The sequence below is a fragment of the Nelusetta ayraudi genome, unplaced genomic scaffold (assembly GCF_046127955.1).
Source record: "Nelusetta ayraudi isolate G7.1 ecotype Tasmania unplaced genomic scaffold, CSIRO-AGI_Nayr_v1 ptg000230l, whole genome shotgun sequence".
In the NCBI taxonomy this organism is placed as follows: domain Eukaryota; kingdom Metazoa; phylum Chordata; class Actinopteri; order Tetraodontiformes; family Monacanthidae; genus Nelusetta; species Nelusetta ayraudi.
In genome coordinates this window covers 14022-29951 of record NW_027466279.1, presented here as the reverse complement: position 1 = coordinate 29951, position 15930 = coordinate 14022, and the positions used below count along the sequence as shown (strand labels likewise).

Below are 15930 nucleotides of genomic sequence, written 5' to 3'. Positions count from 1 at the left end.
CCATCATCCTCCGATGCTGTTTCTGCTCATGTTGGGGGGCCCCCATGCGGTGGCGCTGTTGCTTCCACCCATAGAAAGTCAATCTGGAGGTTTGAAGTGTGTCTCTGCCTCACTGTGTTTCAGCTGAATCAGACCCAGAGGAGAGGAGATCATCCCTTCGCTCTTTAGCGTCCTTCTGTTCATTTTCTCTTGACTCTGGTGTTGGAGGCCCCTAGAAGCCCCACCCACCCACCTCCCCTTTGTGACGTCACCATGTCTCAGAAGTCGCAGTCGGACCAGAAGCACTTTGCGGTGGGCCGCGGCCTGCTGGCCGCCGCCGAGACCTTGAACTTCAGCCTGGGTGAGCAGCAGCAGCAGCAGCAGCAGCGGGCGTCTGGCTGGTCCTTTGGGGGCGTGTCTTCAGGTGTTGGGGGCGTGGCCGGGGGTGGAGGTGGAAGTGGTGGGCACCCCCTGGGCAGCACCATGAAGCTGTTTGCCAGTCTGGGCCTGTCGCCCTCGGACCTGGACGCTTTGGCCCAGATCCCTGAGGAGGACATCAGCGTGGAGACGCTGCCCAGGATCCTCAACCAGCTCAAGAGCCGCAAGGAGGAGCACCGAGGAGGAGGAGGGGGAGGAGGTGCTGGGGGAGGAAGTGGGGACAGCTGGATGGGAGCTTCTTCTTCTTCTGGGCCTCTGGGTTCCGGGCGGCTCCTCCACAGCTCCTCCTCTTCCTCAGACTTTGGCTTCGCCTCCGTCCAGGAGGTGGCGCCACTACGTGGATTCTACGGTGGTGGTGGTGGTGGTGGGGGGGGCAGAGAGAGGGCGTTCTCCTCCGACGTGTCCCGCCACGACTCCTACGGCGGCCTGGGCCTGGCCCCGCCCCCCCACGCCTCCTCTTCCACCTCCTCCTCCTCTTCCTACCGAGTGGGTTCGCCCTCCAACGGGAAGGTGCAGGACTTCTTGGGAGTCACGCCCGCCATGTTCCCCCACGTGTGCTCTCTTTGTGACTTTGACGTTCACTCCGTCCTGGTGAGTAGAGACTTCCTGTTGTCCTCTCACTTCCTGTTGTCTCACTTCCTTTCGTCTCAATTCCTGCTGTCTCCCCCCTCCCCTGGGAGGAGGAAACAAAGTTCACATCCAAGTCTGTAGATCAGCTGACCACACGTTCCTTCAGCCTGGACACACACACGCACACACAGAGTGGACTAAAGCCCCATTCACACAGAGACAGATTTTTTGAAACTATCTATTTTCGGAAACGCTCTCAAAAAAATAGCGTTTACACGGCAACGCTGAAAACGACTGAAAACGATGTAGTACCTTTTTACTACCCAAAGGCAGAAGAGGAAGAACCCCTGAAGCACGCCGTTTAAAGAAGCAGCAGCTGGCTAACGATATTAGCAGCTCACTAACAACTTTAGCAGCTTGCCAACAACATTAGCAGCCGGCTAGCAACATTAGCAGCTCGCCAACAACATTAGTAGCTGGCTAACAACATTAGCAGTTCACCAACAACATTAGCAGCTGGCTAACAACATTAGCAGCTGGCCAACAACATTAGCAGCTCACCAACAACATTAGCAGTTCGCCAACAACATTAGCAGCTGGCTAACAACATTAGCAGCTGGCTAACAACATTAGCAGCTGGCTCACGATATTAGCATCTCACTAAGAACATTAGCAGCTGGCTAACGACATTAGCAGCTCAACAACGGCATTAATAGCTGGCTAACCATATTAGCAGCTGGCTAACAACATATCCTAGCCCTCCCACCCAAAAGAAAATGAATAAAAAGCAAAACAGGAGGTTTGCAAATCGCTTATGTTGCGTATATTTCCACTTTGCACACAACCCATGATGGATCCACGAGCACCGTGCGTCATTGTTCACTGTAGTTTGTAGTTTGTTGTAGTGGAAGTTTAATGGGGAGACTGCAGGCTGGTCAGTAGCAGCACTAGCAGGTCTGTTGCCCTGTGAGCGGTCGTCTCTGATTGTAACTAACTGGTTTAGAGCTGTGACATCAACGTTTCCAAAAATGATTGGTTTTGGCGTTTACACAAAGCCGGCCAGCAGGAGGCGTCTTCACACGGATTCACCCTGGAGAACTGCAGCCACACACACACACACACACACACACACACACACACACACACACACAGCGAAGCAATGTTTCACTGCCTCTGTTTAACATGTAGGAGTGGAAGCAACATGTTAACGGACTTAAACATTCTGAGAACCGACGGCTGCTGCTCAACATGTGAGTCACGCACACAGACACACACACACGCACGCACGCACGCACGCACACAGACACACACACAGACACACACGGTGGGATGTTGTGTACCTGCAGGTCTCAGCTGGTTTCTGTCTTTCAGGTATCCAGAGTGGGACCCTGGCATGTCGTCTGGGTGAGACACACACACACACACACACACACACACACACACACACACACCAACAGTGGCGGTTCTTGCCTCCTAACGTGTGTGTTGTGTGTTGGTGCCACCAGGGGGCGCCTCATGGACAGCTCCAACATGTCTGCAGGGCTGCTGGGCCCCGCCCCCTTGTCCATGTCGTCCATCCAATCAGGGACGGGCATGTCGGCGTCGGGCTGGGGTGAGTCTGCGGGCCGCCGCTAACGCTAACGATGCTACGACGACGACAACGACATTCCCCCTTTTAATGCCTGCAATTAACTGTGTGTGTTTAAGGAGGGGGCGGAGCCAGCCGAGTGTCTGGAAACAACCAGGTGGGACAGCATAAGGTCAGTGTGACACACACAGACTCACCTGTGTGTGTTGACCGTGAGCTCTGCTCAGCTGCTCGAGGTCACATGACAGGAGGATAGAGGGGTGTGTGAGTTTGTGACCCCTGACCCCTGACCTCTGACCCCCAGCTGCGAGGTCGTGTGGTGGTGGCCAAGTACGAGCGGAAGCCGCTCAGCAAGAAGACCCTGTTTGCTTTCTGCGACCCCTTCGGAACGCTCCAGGAGCACCTGATCCTCAAGAACAAGGTGAGTCCTGGTTCCACCTGGTCCTGGACCACCCCCACCCCCACCCCCACCTCACCCCACCCCACCAGCTGTCCAATGCTGCCCCCTGCAGGCCTTCTTGGAGCTGAGCAGCCACGAGGAGGCCCTGGACATGGTGGACTACTACAAGCAGAACCCGGCCTCGCTGTACGGGAAGCCCGTCAGCTTCTACCTGTCCGAGACCCTGCTGGTCATCGAGGTGAGGGCCACCCCCGACCTCTGACCTCTGGCACCCACACTCACTCTCACCCAGAGGTGTAGCAGCAACACAGTGACACAAAACAAGAAACACATCATTTTGGTGTATTTTTTATTTTGAACATTTTATATTTTGTATTTTTATATCTGTCTAGTATATATCTATCTAGTATCTATCTGTCTAGTATTTATCTATCTATCTGTCTAGTATCTATTTGTCTGTCTGTCGAGTATCTGTCTAGTATCTATCTATCTATCTGTCTAGTATCTATTTGTCTGTCTGTCGAGTATCTATCTATTTATCTATCTGTCTAGTATATTTATGGAGTATCTATCAAGTGTGTGTGTCTCAGAATCCCTTAAAAAAAAGGGGAACTGCCCACGCAGCCCCGACGCAATCAAAACATCTCCACGACCAACTTTTGGGTTGACTGTAGACTACGCCACTGACCTCTGACCCCTGACCACGCAGAAGGACAAGCGTGCCACGGAGAGCAGAGCCATGGAGAGCAGAGCCATGGAGAGCAGAGCCATGGAGAGCAGAGCCATGGAGAGCAGAGTCATGGAGCGGCCCCCCCTCAACAGAGCCATGGAGCAGCGGCCCTTCCGAGAGGTCAAAGATCAGCAGCGCAGCCAGGTGGTCTTCTTCTCCAACCTGCCACGGGAGGAGGAGAAGAAGAAGGAGCTGCTGACGGTGGCCCGTCGCTTCGGCACCGTGGAGAAGCACCTGTTCCTCACCGACCAGGTAGGGGGAGCCACCGGGCTGCTGCTAAAGGTCACGGCTGAAGGTCACGGCTGAAGGTCGTCCCTCCCTCCCTTCCTCCCTCGCTCCCTCCAGGCCTTCGTCCAGCTGGGCTGTCCGGCTGACGCTGAGATGCTGGTCAAGTACTACAGCATGAACCCACTGACCATCAGGGGGCGCCGAATCCGACTCAACATCTGCACCAAGTACAAGACGCTGGAGTGAGTCTCACACCTCCACCAAGGAGTGAACGAAGGAGTGAATGAGTGAGCTAATGAATTAATTACCACGATCCAACCTCCACCGTCTGTTTCAGCACCTCCAAAAGAGTGGGCAGGAACCAGAGGGGGGGCACCACCACCACCTCCTCCTCCTCAACACGGACCTCCTCCAGCTCCCCCAGAGTCTCCAAGTCTCAGTCAGGCTCCAGGAGCAAAGAGGAGGAGAGGAAGAGAAGGGAGGAGGAGGACGACGACGAAGAGGTGGCAGGAGTGATAGAGGGAGAGGAGGACGACAAGGACGAGGACGAGGAGGAGGAGGTAGCTGATGGAGGCTCAGTGTCGGAGGACCCAGGAGCAGCAGTTAAGGAAGAGGAGAAGGAGGAGGTAAGGAACCTTCCTGGACATCCATCAGGAGGTGGTGGCCACCTTCACACCTGCTTCTCTCTGTGTCCACAGTCTCCTGCTGCTGCTGCCGTGGGCGGGGAGGAGGGCGGAGCCAGGCAGATTAAGGCGGAGCCAGTCGGAGGTGCCGAAGCAGCCGAGAAAAGAGGAGGAGAAGAAGAGTTGGAGCGGGCGGAGAGCCACGAGATGGAGGAAGAGGATGATGGACCTGACATGGTGCGTCTCCATCAATACAGCAATCAATACCCCGATCAATACCCTGATCAATACCCTGATCAATGGTGATCAGTGCCCTGATGAGTGTTGTGGCGTGTGGTGCAGAACATGGAGGACTTTGTGACCCTGGACGAGCTGGCAGAGGATGAGGATGAGGAGGAGGAACAGGCGGAGGAGGAGGAGGAGCCAGAAGAGCAGACTGAGGGTAGGACACTGCTAGACACTGCTGGACACTGAGAGACAGTAGCAGTGTGTCCAGATGGACCTGACTCACGTGTGTGTGTGTGTGTGTGTGTGTGTGTGTGTGTGTGTGTGTGTGTGTGTGTGTGTGTGTGTTCTCTCTGCAGACTCCACCAGGAAGGGGGTGAGTGTCCAGGAGGCAGAGCCTTGTGTGGCCCCGCCCACCTTCTTCTTCTTCTTCTCCTCCTCCTCCTTCTCCCCCCTCCTCCACTTTCATCTTCTCCTCCTGCTCCTCCTCCTCTGATCTCCTCCTCTGGCTCCCCCTGCAGGGCATGAGGGTGGTGAACATCGTGGGCTTCAGACGAGGCTACAACTTCCTCAACGAGCTGCTGGGATTGGCCAAGCCCTTTGGGAAGGTGGTCAAACACCTGGTCCTGGACCTGCGAGCAGAGGTACTGTGCCCCCTGAGCCCCCCCCCTCCCCTCCCCCCCGCAGGTGTTGTCTGACTCCCTACCCCCCTGCCCCCCAGGCCTACCTGCAGTTCCAGACAGAAGAAGAAGCTCACGCCATGGCTCACTTCTACAGCAGCAACGTCACGGCCTCGGTGTGCGGCCGCCCCGTCCGCATCAGCCACTCCTCCACCTACCCCACCATCCAGGTGACTCCCTCCTCCTCCACCTCCATCCAGGTGAGGGCCCCCCACCCCCTCCAAACCATCATGTGACCAGACTGTGTGTGTGTGTGTCCTCCAGGGTGGTTCCAGTAAGGTGGTCTACATCGGGGGGATCCCCACCAGTAAGTTCTCAGACCAGGACATCCTGAGCCTGGCCGAGCCCTTCGGCCCCATCCACAAGTACTTCACCAACAGGCTGCGGAGGGAGGTGGGCCTGGACACTCCCCCGTCTCACCCCTGTCTCACCCAGTGCACCCTCCTCCTCACCCCATCTCACCATGACTCTACCTCTGTCTTAACATGTCTCCCCCTCTGTCTCCCCCATCTTACCCCTGTCTCACCCCATCTTACCCCGTCTCACCCCATCTTACCCCGTCTCACCCTCTGACTCACCCCATCTTACCCCGTCTCACCCTCCTCCTCACCCCATCTCACCCCATCTCACCCTCCTCCTCACTCCATTTCACCCTGGCTCTACCTCTGTCTTAACATGTCTCACCCATCGTACCCTCCTCACCCCATCTCACTCTGACTTAACATGTCTCACCCTCTGACTCACCCCATCTCACCCCCGTCTTACTGCCTTCCTCCCTCTCACTTTCTCACTGTCTCACTCCTGGCTGTGTGCAGTGCTTTGTGGAGATGCATAGTGCTGAGGATGCGGAGAAGATGGGCGAACACTGCAAGGAGGAGCCGCTCAAGTACAACGGCAAGAGACTCACCATCTACGTCAGCAGGAAGTACCGGCAGCTCAAACACGGGTCAGCTCCTCCTGCTCCTTCTCCCTCCTCCTCCTCTTCCCGTGGTCCACTTTCTTCTTCTTCTTCTCCTCCTTCTCTCCTGTAAAGTTGTCTCTGTCCTCCCTCCCTCAGACATCGATGTCCCACCGTGGGCAGGAGGGACAACAGGAGCTCCTCCCCCAAACCTGCTGAGCCTCCTGCCAAGAAGTCCCGGGGGGAGGAGCAGGAGGAGCAAGAGCAGGAGAAGCAGAAGGAGGTGAAGGTAGAGGAGGTGCAGACAGATAAGGAGCAGCAGAAAGAGGTGCAGACTGACAAGGCGGAGCAGGAGGTGCAGCGAGCAGGGGAGCAGAAGGAGAAGCAGACAGATGAGGAGGTGCAGGAGGAGGAGCAAAAGGAGGTGCAAAAGGAGGATCAGACAGAGGAGTTGCAAGGAGCAGAGGAGCAGCAGGAGGTGCAGACAGACAAGGAGGAGAAGGAGGAGCAGAAGGAGGTGCAGGTTCCTGATGCTGCTGTCAAGGACGACGTCCCAGAAGGTTCCAATGAGAAACAGGAAGTGAGTTCTTTACCCCTGTCTGACATCACTTCCTGTCCACAGCACAACCTGAGAGTTTCCTTATGTTCTCCTCCTCCTGCAGGAGCTGAAGGAGGCTCCGGAGTCGCAGGCTCCTCCCACTCAGACCAGAAGCGCTGCTCCGTCGTTGCCGCCCTACGACCCCAGCGTCCCCGTGGGTGAGTCACCAGTTCAGGCCAGTTTAAACCAGTTCAAACTATTTGGGAGACCAGCTGACGAGCTGGTGTCGCCCCCTGGCTGCAGGTGTGGAGCACGTCAAGATGGGCTACTACTGCCGCCTCTGCTTCCTCTTCTATTCCAACGAGGAGACGGCCAAGAGGAGCCACTGCAGCAGCAGGCAGCACTACGACAAGCTACAGGTGAGACCCCACCCCTCTTCGCCTGAGCCCCAGCCACACCCCCGCTGCTGCTCACCTGATGTTTCCTGCTTGTGGTTTTGTTTCAGAAACATCTGGAAAAGGAGCAGAGCAAAGCGGAGAAGAAGGCGGCAGGCGCAGCGCTCAAGAAGCCCTGAAGGGCGGCGCCAACCTTTTTTTGATTTTTATTATTTGATTTTTATTACTTGATTTTTATTATTTGATTTTTATTATTTGATTTTTATTATTGTGACTAGTTTTAGTTGGATTCAAAGCACAGCAGACAAGAGTTAATTCTTTCTGTTGGTGTTTATTGACTTGGCAGTTTGCAGGGGTCCTGCCTGTTCATACACGTTAGCCGCTAGCATGCTAACATGCAGCCAGGTGAGTTCAGACCGCAGTATAACAATCCCTGAAACAATAACACGGAATATGTCTCAGTTTTCTTTACAATCTCTGAACCCGAGTCAGTTGTGTCGCGACGGCCATTAGCCTAGCCTAGCATGTTAGCTGCACCTGTGAGCAGGCTGAGCCACATTTGTCTGTTGGATGTGTAAATGTTTTACTTGTCAATAAAGTTTCTACAGAACAGTTACTTTCCTGGCTTCCAGCGTGAAGGTAAACAGAGGGCAGAACCTGGTTGAGAAATCAACCAATCAGACGAGGAGGAGAGCGGCGGTGATGATGTCATCATCTCCAGGGGTCTCGGCCCGTCTTCTCCTGCAAGACAACACAGGTCAGCTGACCTGCTGCTGCTGAGGCTGCTCCCTGGTGGTCAAGACAGGAAGTGTCAATGTGTTCACTCGCCTGGTACTTCCTGTAGTGGGCGGGGCTACTGCAGTGTTGACCTTTGGCCTCGTCCTCGTCGGCGAAGATTACCTGACACAGGTGGCAGAAGTAGCCGACCACCGGCCGCACAAACTCTGTGCCTGTAGGAGGAGGAGGAGACAGCGGCTGGAGGTCACTGGAAGTCAGTGGAGCAGCAGCCACTTCCTGTCTTCAGATCAGCTGACCTCAGCAGCTTCAGGTGCAGCAGTCATGATGGAGCTGCTGGATTGTAAACGTGGAGATGGCCAGGTTTCTCTCAGGAAACAGGAAGTGCAGGCTGCTGCCCTAATAACTGACGCGCTCATGACTTCCTGTTGCTGCTGCTGGTGGACACCACCACGAGAAGAAGAAGAAGAAAGAGGACGAAGGAGAAGTGAGGGACCTACCGACAGGTTGGGCAGGGTTCTGATGCTCTGTGGCGCCCCCTGCAGGTTCAGCTTGCTGACTCTGTGAGTCCTCCAGCAGCTCTGGAGTGGATGTCGCCCCCTGCTGGTGGCTCAGCTCCTGTTCAGCCGTGCTGCTGCTCCTCCTCTTCTTCTCTTCAGGTTCCTTGTGGTTTTGGCTGCTGGCTCTTCGTCTCAGTGTCTCCTCTGGACCAGCCGCTCCCTGCTCCTCCACCGCTGCTCTCCCTCTGCTCCTCGTCCAGGGGGAGTCATGCGACCAGTCTGGAGGAGGAGCAGACTCCTCTGGTGCTGCACTCTCCTCAGAAGATCCACACCTCCTCCTTGGAGAGCTTCTCCTCTGCTGCTCCTTCTCCAGGCTCCTCTTGGACGCCTCTGGTCCATGCGGCCTCTTCTCTCTTGGAGGACCAATCAGGATGAGAGCCTCAGGGTCGATGGTCCACAGGAGACACCAGGAGACCTGGCTTGGACCTACCTGCTGCTGGAGGTGTCTGCTGCAGCTCCACGGCCTAGGCAGGGCTGGTGGCTCGATGCTGACGTGGCCTCCTGGAACAGACTGTGCCGTTAGACGACCTCTGACCTCTGGTGGTGACACACAGCTTCACCGCCTCCCAGGGCTGAGAGGTTCAATCTTACGTGGAGCTCCGCCGTGGCAGTGTCCTCTGAAATGAAGAGACGGGACTCAATGTCAGCCTGGGAGATGTTCAGAGCTCAGAGCAGGCAGAAGAACTCGAGGTTCTACCTTCCAGCTGGTCCAGAGTGGTGCAGTAGTTCTTCAGGTCTGCTGGGGAGTCCACCTCCTGCTGGAGACAGGAACCCAGTCAAAACAACAGCTCCTCCTCCACCATGCAGACACCTGAGCACCTGGTGCACCTGCTGATGGTCTGACCTGGGGCACCTCCTCCTGCTCCTCCTCCTCCTCCAGGTTCTCCAGGTCATCGTCCTCCAGGTTTGCTGCGATCACCTCCATCCCCTCGATGTCGCTCTCTGCAGACGACCTGGGGAACAGCGAGCTCCATCAGGACCCCGGTGGACGGCGCCCCCCACTGGCCAACCACAGCTACTCACTCAGAGTCCTTCTCAGGCTCAGCTTCTCCAGCAGGAGGTGCTGCAGGAGCCACCTGAGACCCTGGAGACCCTGATCCTGTTGAGGACCTGGACCAGGTTCTGTTGCTGCTCCCCTGCTCTCTGCTGGAGGAACCTCCTCCTCCTCCTCCTTCTTGGCACTTGAGGGCGCCGGTGACCCTCCTGCAGTCAGAGGAGGAGGCGGTGATGATGTCATCGCGATGGATGGATGTGATTGGCTGTTGCCCTGGACTCACTCACGTGAGGCTCCTGAACTCCCTGGAGAAGGTCACGGTGACAGCCTCTCCGTCGATCTTCAGGCTGTCGGAGGAGAAGTGGTCCAGCAGCTTCTGGGCGTCTGTAGCCTCCTCCATCTCCACCAACACCTGGAGGAGGAGGAGGAGCAGGAGGACGAAGAGGATGATGAAGAAGGAGGATGAAGAAGGAGAAGATGAAGGTTCTCCTGCAGTCCCTGGACTCACGGCGGAAGGCAGGACCAGCATGTAGAGCGGAGAACCGAATCCTCTGACCAGGGCCATCAGCTTGCCCCCTGCTGGTGGGGCTGGGGAGAAGCTCACCACCCTGGAGCTCTGAAGAGACATCGGAGGAACTCAGTCCACCCACCCCAGGCCCTCAGGAGACCGGTGGGGGGCGCCGCTCCTACCTGAGGGAAGCTGAAGGTGTGGGACACCCTGAACTCCATCTGCTGGCCCTGGACGGTGGGAGGTTCCTCCTGGTGGAACCGGACCAGGTCCTGGGCCTGCTGGGCCGAACCCAGCTCCATGAAAGCCTGCAGGGGGTGGCAGACCTTCAGCCTGGTGGCCTCCAGGAGAAACACTTCCAGGAGATGCAGACTCACCAGGGAGGGGAACATCAGGACCTGGACCACAGGTCCAAAGCGTTCTGCCAGCCTCCTCAGGAAGACCTCGTCCACGGCCTGAGGAGGGAACTTCACACACACCACACTGCTCCTGCTCACTGCCTGCACACACACACACACACACACATATTAGCACACACACATATATATTAACACACACGCACACACACTCCAGTACCTTCTTCTTGGTCTTGGTTGGCAGTGCTGTAAACAGAGAACACACACATCAGGGAGAAACACACACACACACACACACACACACACACACACACACACACACACACACACACACACACACACACACACAACACTGACTGGAGCTCTGATTGGTGGTCTCTGGAGGCTGCTCAGGTGCTCCCTCCTCCCTCCTGCGCTCTGATTGGCTATCAGCCTTGCGTGCGGGGGCGGGGCCACTTCCACTTCCCAGCGGCGCCGCCCCGCTGTCGGGCTCCAGGCGACAGTCCCAGTGAGGAAACCTGCCCGGCAACAGAGCAGAAGGTCAAAGGGTGGGCATGGCCAGAGGGGGCGTGGCCAGAGGGGGCGTGGCATCACCTCTGCAGCAACTGGAGCTGTCCGTCTGCATGAGGAGTCCCATTGATGTGCTGGAGCCACACCTGCACACACACACACACACACATCAGGTAAGAATGCGCACGCGCGCGCACACACACACACACACACACACACACACACACACACACACACACACCCTGCCCCCTGTGACTCACCTTTTCTGACATAACAGTGACGTCACACAGGCTGCACCAATGAGGGTAAAGAGGCGGGGCCTTGCCGTGGAAGTCCAGCGCCTCCTTCCTGGAGGGCGTGGGGGCGGAGCCTGGCGGGCAGAGGGGCGGGGCCGGCCTGCGGTCAGGTGACCTCCTCCTGCCTTCTTCGTGATTGGTCGGGCCCCGCCCCCACGCCACCTGACTCCCCCCGTTTGGGACGGAGCCACGGCGCGGCTCCCCCACCTCCCCGTCTGAGGGGCGGGGCCAGGCGTGGCGTTGAGAGGAGCCTGGCTTCCCGGCCCGGAAGTCGCTGTCATACCGCGGGGATCTGCCCCACATGACTGACACACACACACACACACACACACACACACACACACACGGAGAGAAGACAGGAAGTGACAGCTGATCCCAGGACACACGAGGCTGCAGGTTTGACTGATGGATGACTGACACACACACACACACACACACACACACACCTCAGGTCTGTTGGCAATTGTACCTAACAAACTCGATACCTCGTATCAACAACACGGTACCATAAACCTGTGCGACTGAACCGGATCAGCGACCAGAAACCCGGTTCAAAGCGGTTCTTACCTCGCTCGGTTCGATGGTCGGCACTCTCGTTAGCTCAGGATGCTAAAAACATTAGCTGACATTAGCTGACGGAGCCAGCGGCTCCTTCCCTGTCCGGCTCCCCGCGGGGGGGGGGGGGGCACCGGTGCCGCTGCGCTCCGCTCGGAGGGGCCGCTGGAAAACCAGAACCTCCGGAACCTCCGAGTCACAACTCCGGATTTCAAAGTCTTTGAAAAACGAGCGCTTCCCACCGGAGGAAGCTGAGCGCGGCTACCCGCTTCCGGTTCCTGCTTCCTGTTGTTGACTCGGGACGGTGACACGTGGCCGCCCTCTGCTGGTGCGGAGAAAACAGAGGACGGCTTTATATTCATTTAAATGTTGTTTAGTAAAATTGCAAGAAAAACATACAATAGAAAAGTGTATGATGTAATATTATGTGTACATATGTACATATGTATATGTATAAGTATGTGTATATATATATATATATATATATATATATATATATATATATATATATATATATATATATATATGTATGTGTGTGTGTGTGTGTGTGTGTTGTGTGTACAAACAAATATATATATATAATGACTTATCATATATATATATAACTATTAACTGATGGTCAACAGTGGCTATTGCCCATGTTTTCTCTCTGTCCACCAGGCTGCGCTGTTGGACCACTTTACTCTCTCTCTCTCTCTCTCTCTCTCTTTTACACGAGATGATCGCCGTGTTGCGCTGTTACATTTGATCATTCCAACAGTTTTAACCCATTATAGCGCAGCAGTTTCTCCTCATAAACAGATTAATACATAAAAGATCAATTGTACACACATCTGTCTCTCTCGCTCTCTCTCTCTCTCTCCTTCCGTCTGTTGCTGATTTGCTCATTTATTCCATTTTCACATGAATGATTTTTCTTATTTCACTTCGTCTTGGACATTAAAAAAAAAGAAAAGAAAATAATAAGAATAATAATAATTATAATAAAAATGTAAAGCAAACAAATGTAATTTTTACTGAACTCTTCAGTTTGATTTTGTCTGCAGTTGATTTATTATCAGGTGTGAAACTTGATAATAAATCTGGACTTGCATTTTATTTTTAATCTTTATGCAGATTAATGTCACTGTTTGCCGTCTTAATCTACTGAAAGAAATGTGATTGATAAAGAAGGATGATGGCCTGAAGGAAGGAGAGGAAATCACGCCAGATGTTGAATTTTAGTCTGTGAATATTTTTATTATTTGAATTGTTTTTGGATTATCAGGAAACAAAAAACCTCAAATGAAAAAATAGAGAAAATGACGAAGACAAACTCCGAAATGATTCCGCGTGCAGACGCTGCGTGTTGCCGGCGGCTGCAGCAGCGCCAGCAGGGGGCGCTGCTGCAGGACGAGCCGCTTTACCACGGAGCAGAGAAACGCAGCGGATTCACAACAAGTTGCTTTGAATGTGAGCGTCAAACAAAACCAATTGAAATAAATGAAAAATATTTTAAAACAAAAGCAAAAATTACAACCAGGACCTTTAGCAGCGCCACCTGCTGTTCAACAAGATGCCAGAGAAATATTCACAGCAAACGACACATTAAAAAAATGACACGGCGGTTAAATTAAATCTATCAGTTCTCACGACGGCAATTTTCTAATTCTTTTGGAACTGGAAAAAAAAAATGCAGGATTTTTTTTCATCCCCCCACCCCCATTTCATCCCTGTCTCATTTTAAATTAATGGACACTTTTTAATTTTCAATTTCAGCTTCATCCAGAAAAAATCTTCTGAATCAAACAACAACAGATATTCATCACGTCGACGCGATGTTGATACGATTTTGTCCGAGCGTGGTTGGAGAATTTCCAAACACACACACACACACACACACACACACGTTTCTCAGCTTCGCACGTTTCTGCGGGAAACACTTTTTCCACCCGCAGCAACTAAATATACATTCTGTCTGCAATAAAATCTGGACCAGCGGCACATTGAGCGCATCATAATAATGATAATAATAATCACAGTGACAATAATGACAAGGAGAAGAAGAAGAAGAAGAACAGACATGATGGTGAATTAAACATGGCAAATATAAAAATATAATTAAAAAAAAAAGGAGCAAACTACAGGATACAAACACATGCAGAGAGAGATAAAAACAAAGGGATAGGATGATAGAATGATAAACGAGTGTTTGCTGTTGATTTGCCGGGGGAGTTTAAATGACGGTAGTTTATCACGGCGCTAACGTTCCGTTTTGCTGTTTGTTTTTTAAGCATCTGCTGCTGCTGCTGCTTCTCTGGCTGGTGACCCCTGGTGACCCCGGATGACCAGGAGGTGGGGGGCTTTATATTGTATATTTATATTTTTAAAAAGTGATGAATTTTCATAAAATATTGAAAATATTTTTTTCCCCGTGTAAATCGAGCGGAGTCTGAAGTTTAAATATCGTGAAGTAAAACTGGAGAATCATCATCCTGGTTTTCAATACATGGTCGCCCTTAGCTTAGCTTAGCTTGGCTAGCTAGTTATCCCCACAGTTGCCTGCCATATGATATATATCTATATCTATATCTATCTATCTATCTGTCTATCTATCTATCTATCTGTATATACAGTAGAAGATGCTAAATTAGCCTAGCGCTCTGCTGTGATAAGGTGGCAAGCGATGAGGCTGCGATGCTAACTTAGCCTCGTTAGCTCGCCACGGCCTCGACTCCCTCGTGCCTCGACGGCTGCGTCGCTAGCCGCGCCGGTGCTCACGGGCGACGCCAAGTTTGACAGGAAGTGATGAAGAAGTGCGAGTAACTTCTGCAATTAGCCCCCAGAGTGCTGCGCTAGCGCTAACGCTAACGTCCGATCAGTGGCGCTCGGCCGTCTGAAAGCCAATCACACGTCTCGTTTGCCTTCAATCGGCTCCAACACGCCGTCCTGGGGGGATAATTAGCCGCCGCCGCAGTGGGTCACATGACCACTGCATCACATGATCTGAACAGCAGTTCCAACTTTGAGCCACTTCACAGTAAAAACCACAGGGACAAACATCAGCATCCATCTGGCTTCCAGCACCTCCTGCTGCTGCACCTCCTCCTGCACCTCCTGCTTCCTATGCACATCGTACTGCTCCTCCGGCACCTCCTGCTCCTGCTGCTACACCTGCTGCTGCTCCTTCTGCTCCTCCTCCTCCTACTCTCCCTCTTCCTCCTTCTCTCCTCCTGCACCTCCTCTCCTTCCTGCTCCTCCTCGTCCTCCTCCTCTTTCTCCTTCTCTCCTCCTCCTCCTCTTGCTTCTCCTCTTCTTCCTTCTCCTGCTCTCCCTCCTGCTGCTGGTCCTCGACGTCTTCCTCCTTCCCTCCTCCTCCTCCTCCTCTCCTCCCCTCCTCTCCTTCGTCCTCCTCCACCTACTCTTCCTCCTGCTCCTCCTCCCCTCTCCCTCCTCCTCCTCCTGCTCCTCCTGCTCCTCCTGCTCCTCCCCATGCATTAATCTTTCAGTGCTGTTGTGTCTCCTCCCTAACAGGCGCAGCGTGCTCCTCCGTCCTGCGGGGGGCGCCTGAAAGATTCATCGCGGTCTCGTGTTCCCGTCGTCCTCAACAGACCAGTCACACGGCCAGCCACCTGGTGGGCGGAGCCTCTCCTGATGACGTCACCCAGGTGGGGACGAGTTCAGCCACACCCGAGCGGCACGGCCTCCTGCGGGCCCCCGGGCCCGCTGTTGGGCCACGCTGTGCCAGTGGCTCCCAGCGGGGCCGTTTGGCGCCTAAACGCATCGCTGACAATTTAAATTGCTGATGGGCGTCGACGCCGACGGCGCTCATTAATAAAACATGAGCTCGCCGCCCTTTTATGGTCGGGAGTGTAAATCTTCCCGCTGGTCTGTCGCCGGGCGGATTACACAGCCGCACATTAACTTTATGATTGGCCGTCGCCAGGCAAGAAAGACGGAGAGAGAGAAAGAAAGCGGTCGGCGGGCTAACGATGCTAACGCTAACCCGGCCTTAGCTAGCCGAGCTCTGCTACGCTGTGGCCACAGGAAGTGGTGAGCGTTCTCTCTGTGCTGATTGGTCGGCTGGACTGATGGAAGTGACTGGACGTCAACAGTAGGTGGTGCTCAGTTAGCTTAGCTTGCTA

General features: G+C 54.1%; 2 protein-coding genes across 5 annotated transcripts; one reads left to right on the top strand and one right to left on the bottom strand.

The window, feature by feature from the left end:
- The first annotated feature begins 96 nt into the window (after nt 1-96).
- Nucleotides 97-7906, top strand: matr3l1.2 (matrin 3-like 1.2). Its single transcript, XM_076016539.1, has 21 exons — nt 97-1008; nt 2176-2237; nt 2359-2391; nt 2493-2599; nt 2695-2747; nt 2880-2996; nt 3088-3213; nt 3685-3957; nt 4051-4175; nt 4271-4559; nt 4632-4793; nt 4899-4998; nt 5141-5157; nt 5303-5425; nt 5503-5631; nt 5726-5854; nt 6277-6407; nt 6519-6939; nt 7022-7115; nt 7201-7316; nt 7403-7906. Exons 1-21 carry the CDS (start codon nt 253-255, stop codon nt 7469-7471), a joined length of 3432 nt encoding a protein of 1143 aa, XP_075872654.1. The 5' UTR covers nt 97-252; the 3' UTR covers nt 7472-7906.
- LOC142882069 (uncharacterized) lies at nt 7520-12067 on the bottom strand. 4 transcript variants are annotated; one of them, XM_076016549.1, is made up of 17 exons: nt 11819-12067; nt 11216-11556; nt 11040-11101; nt 10808-10963; nt 10666-10681; nt 10467-10589; nt 10272-10397; nt 10090-10197; nt 9869-9993; nt 9611-9790; nt 9432-9540; nt 9285-9345; nt 9179-9204; nt 9018-9088; nt 8528-8940; nt 8121-8242; nt 7520-8033 (listed from the first exon to the last, which is right to left on the bottom strand). In XM_076016549.1, exons 2-17 carry the CDS (start codon nt 11552-11554, stop codon nt 8004-8006), a joined length of 2067 nt encoding a protein of 688 aa, XP_075872664.1. In that variant the 5' UTR covers nt 11555-11556; nt 11819-12067; the 3' UTR covers nt 7520-8003. The 4 variants fall into 4 exon arrangements, with proteins under 4 accessions (XP_075872664.1, XP_075872663.1, XP_075872665.1 ...); XM_076016548.1 differs by lacking the exon at nt 10666-10681 and having other exon boundaries at nt 10792-10963; nt 11819-12066; XM_076016550.1 differs by lacking the exon at nt 10666-10681 and having other exon boundaries at nt 9285-9342; nt 10792-10963; nt 11819-12066.
- Nucleotides 12068-15930: the final 3863 nt, after the last annotated feature.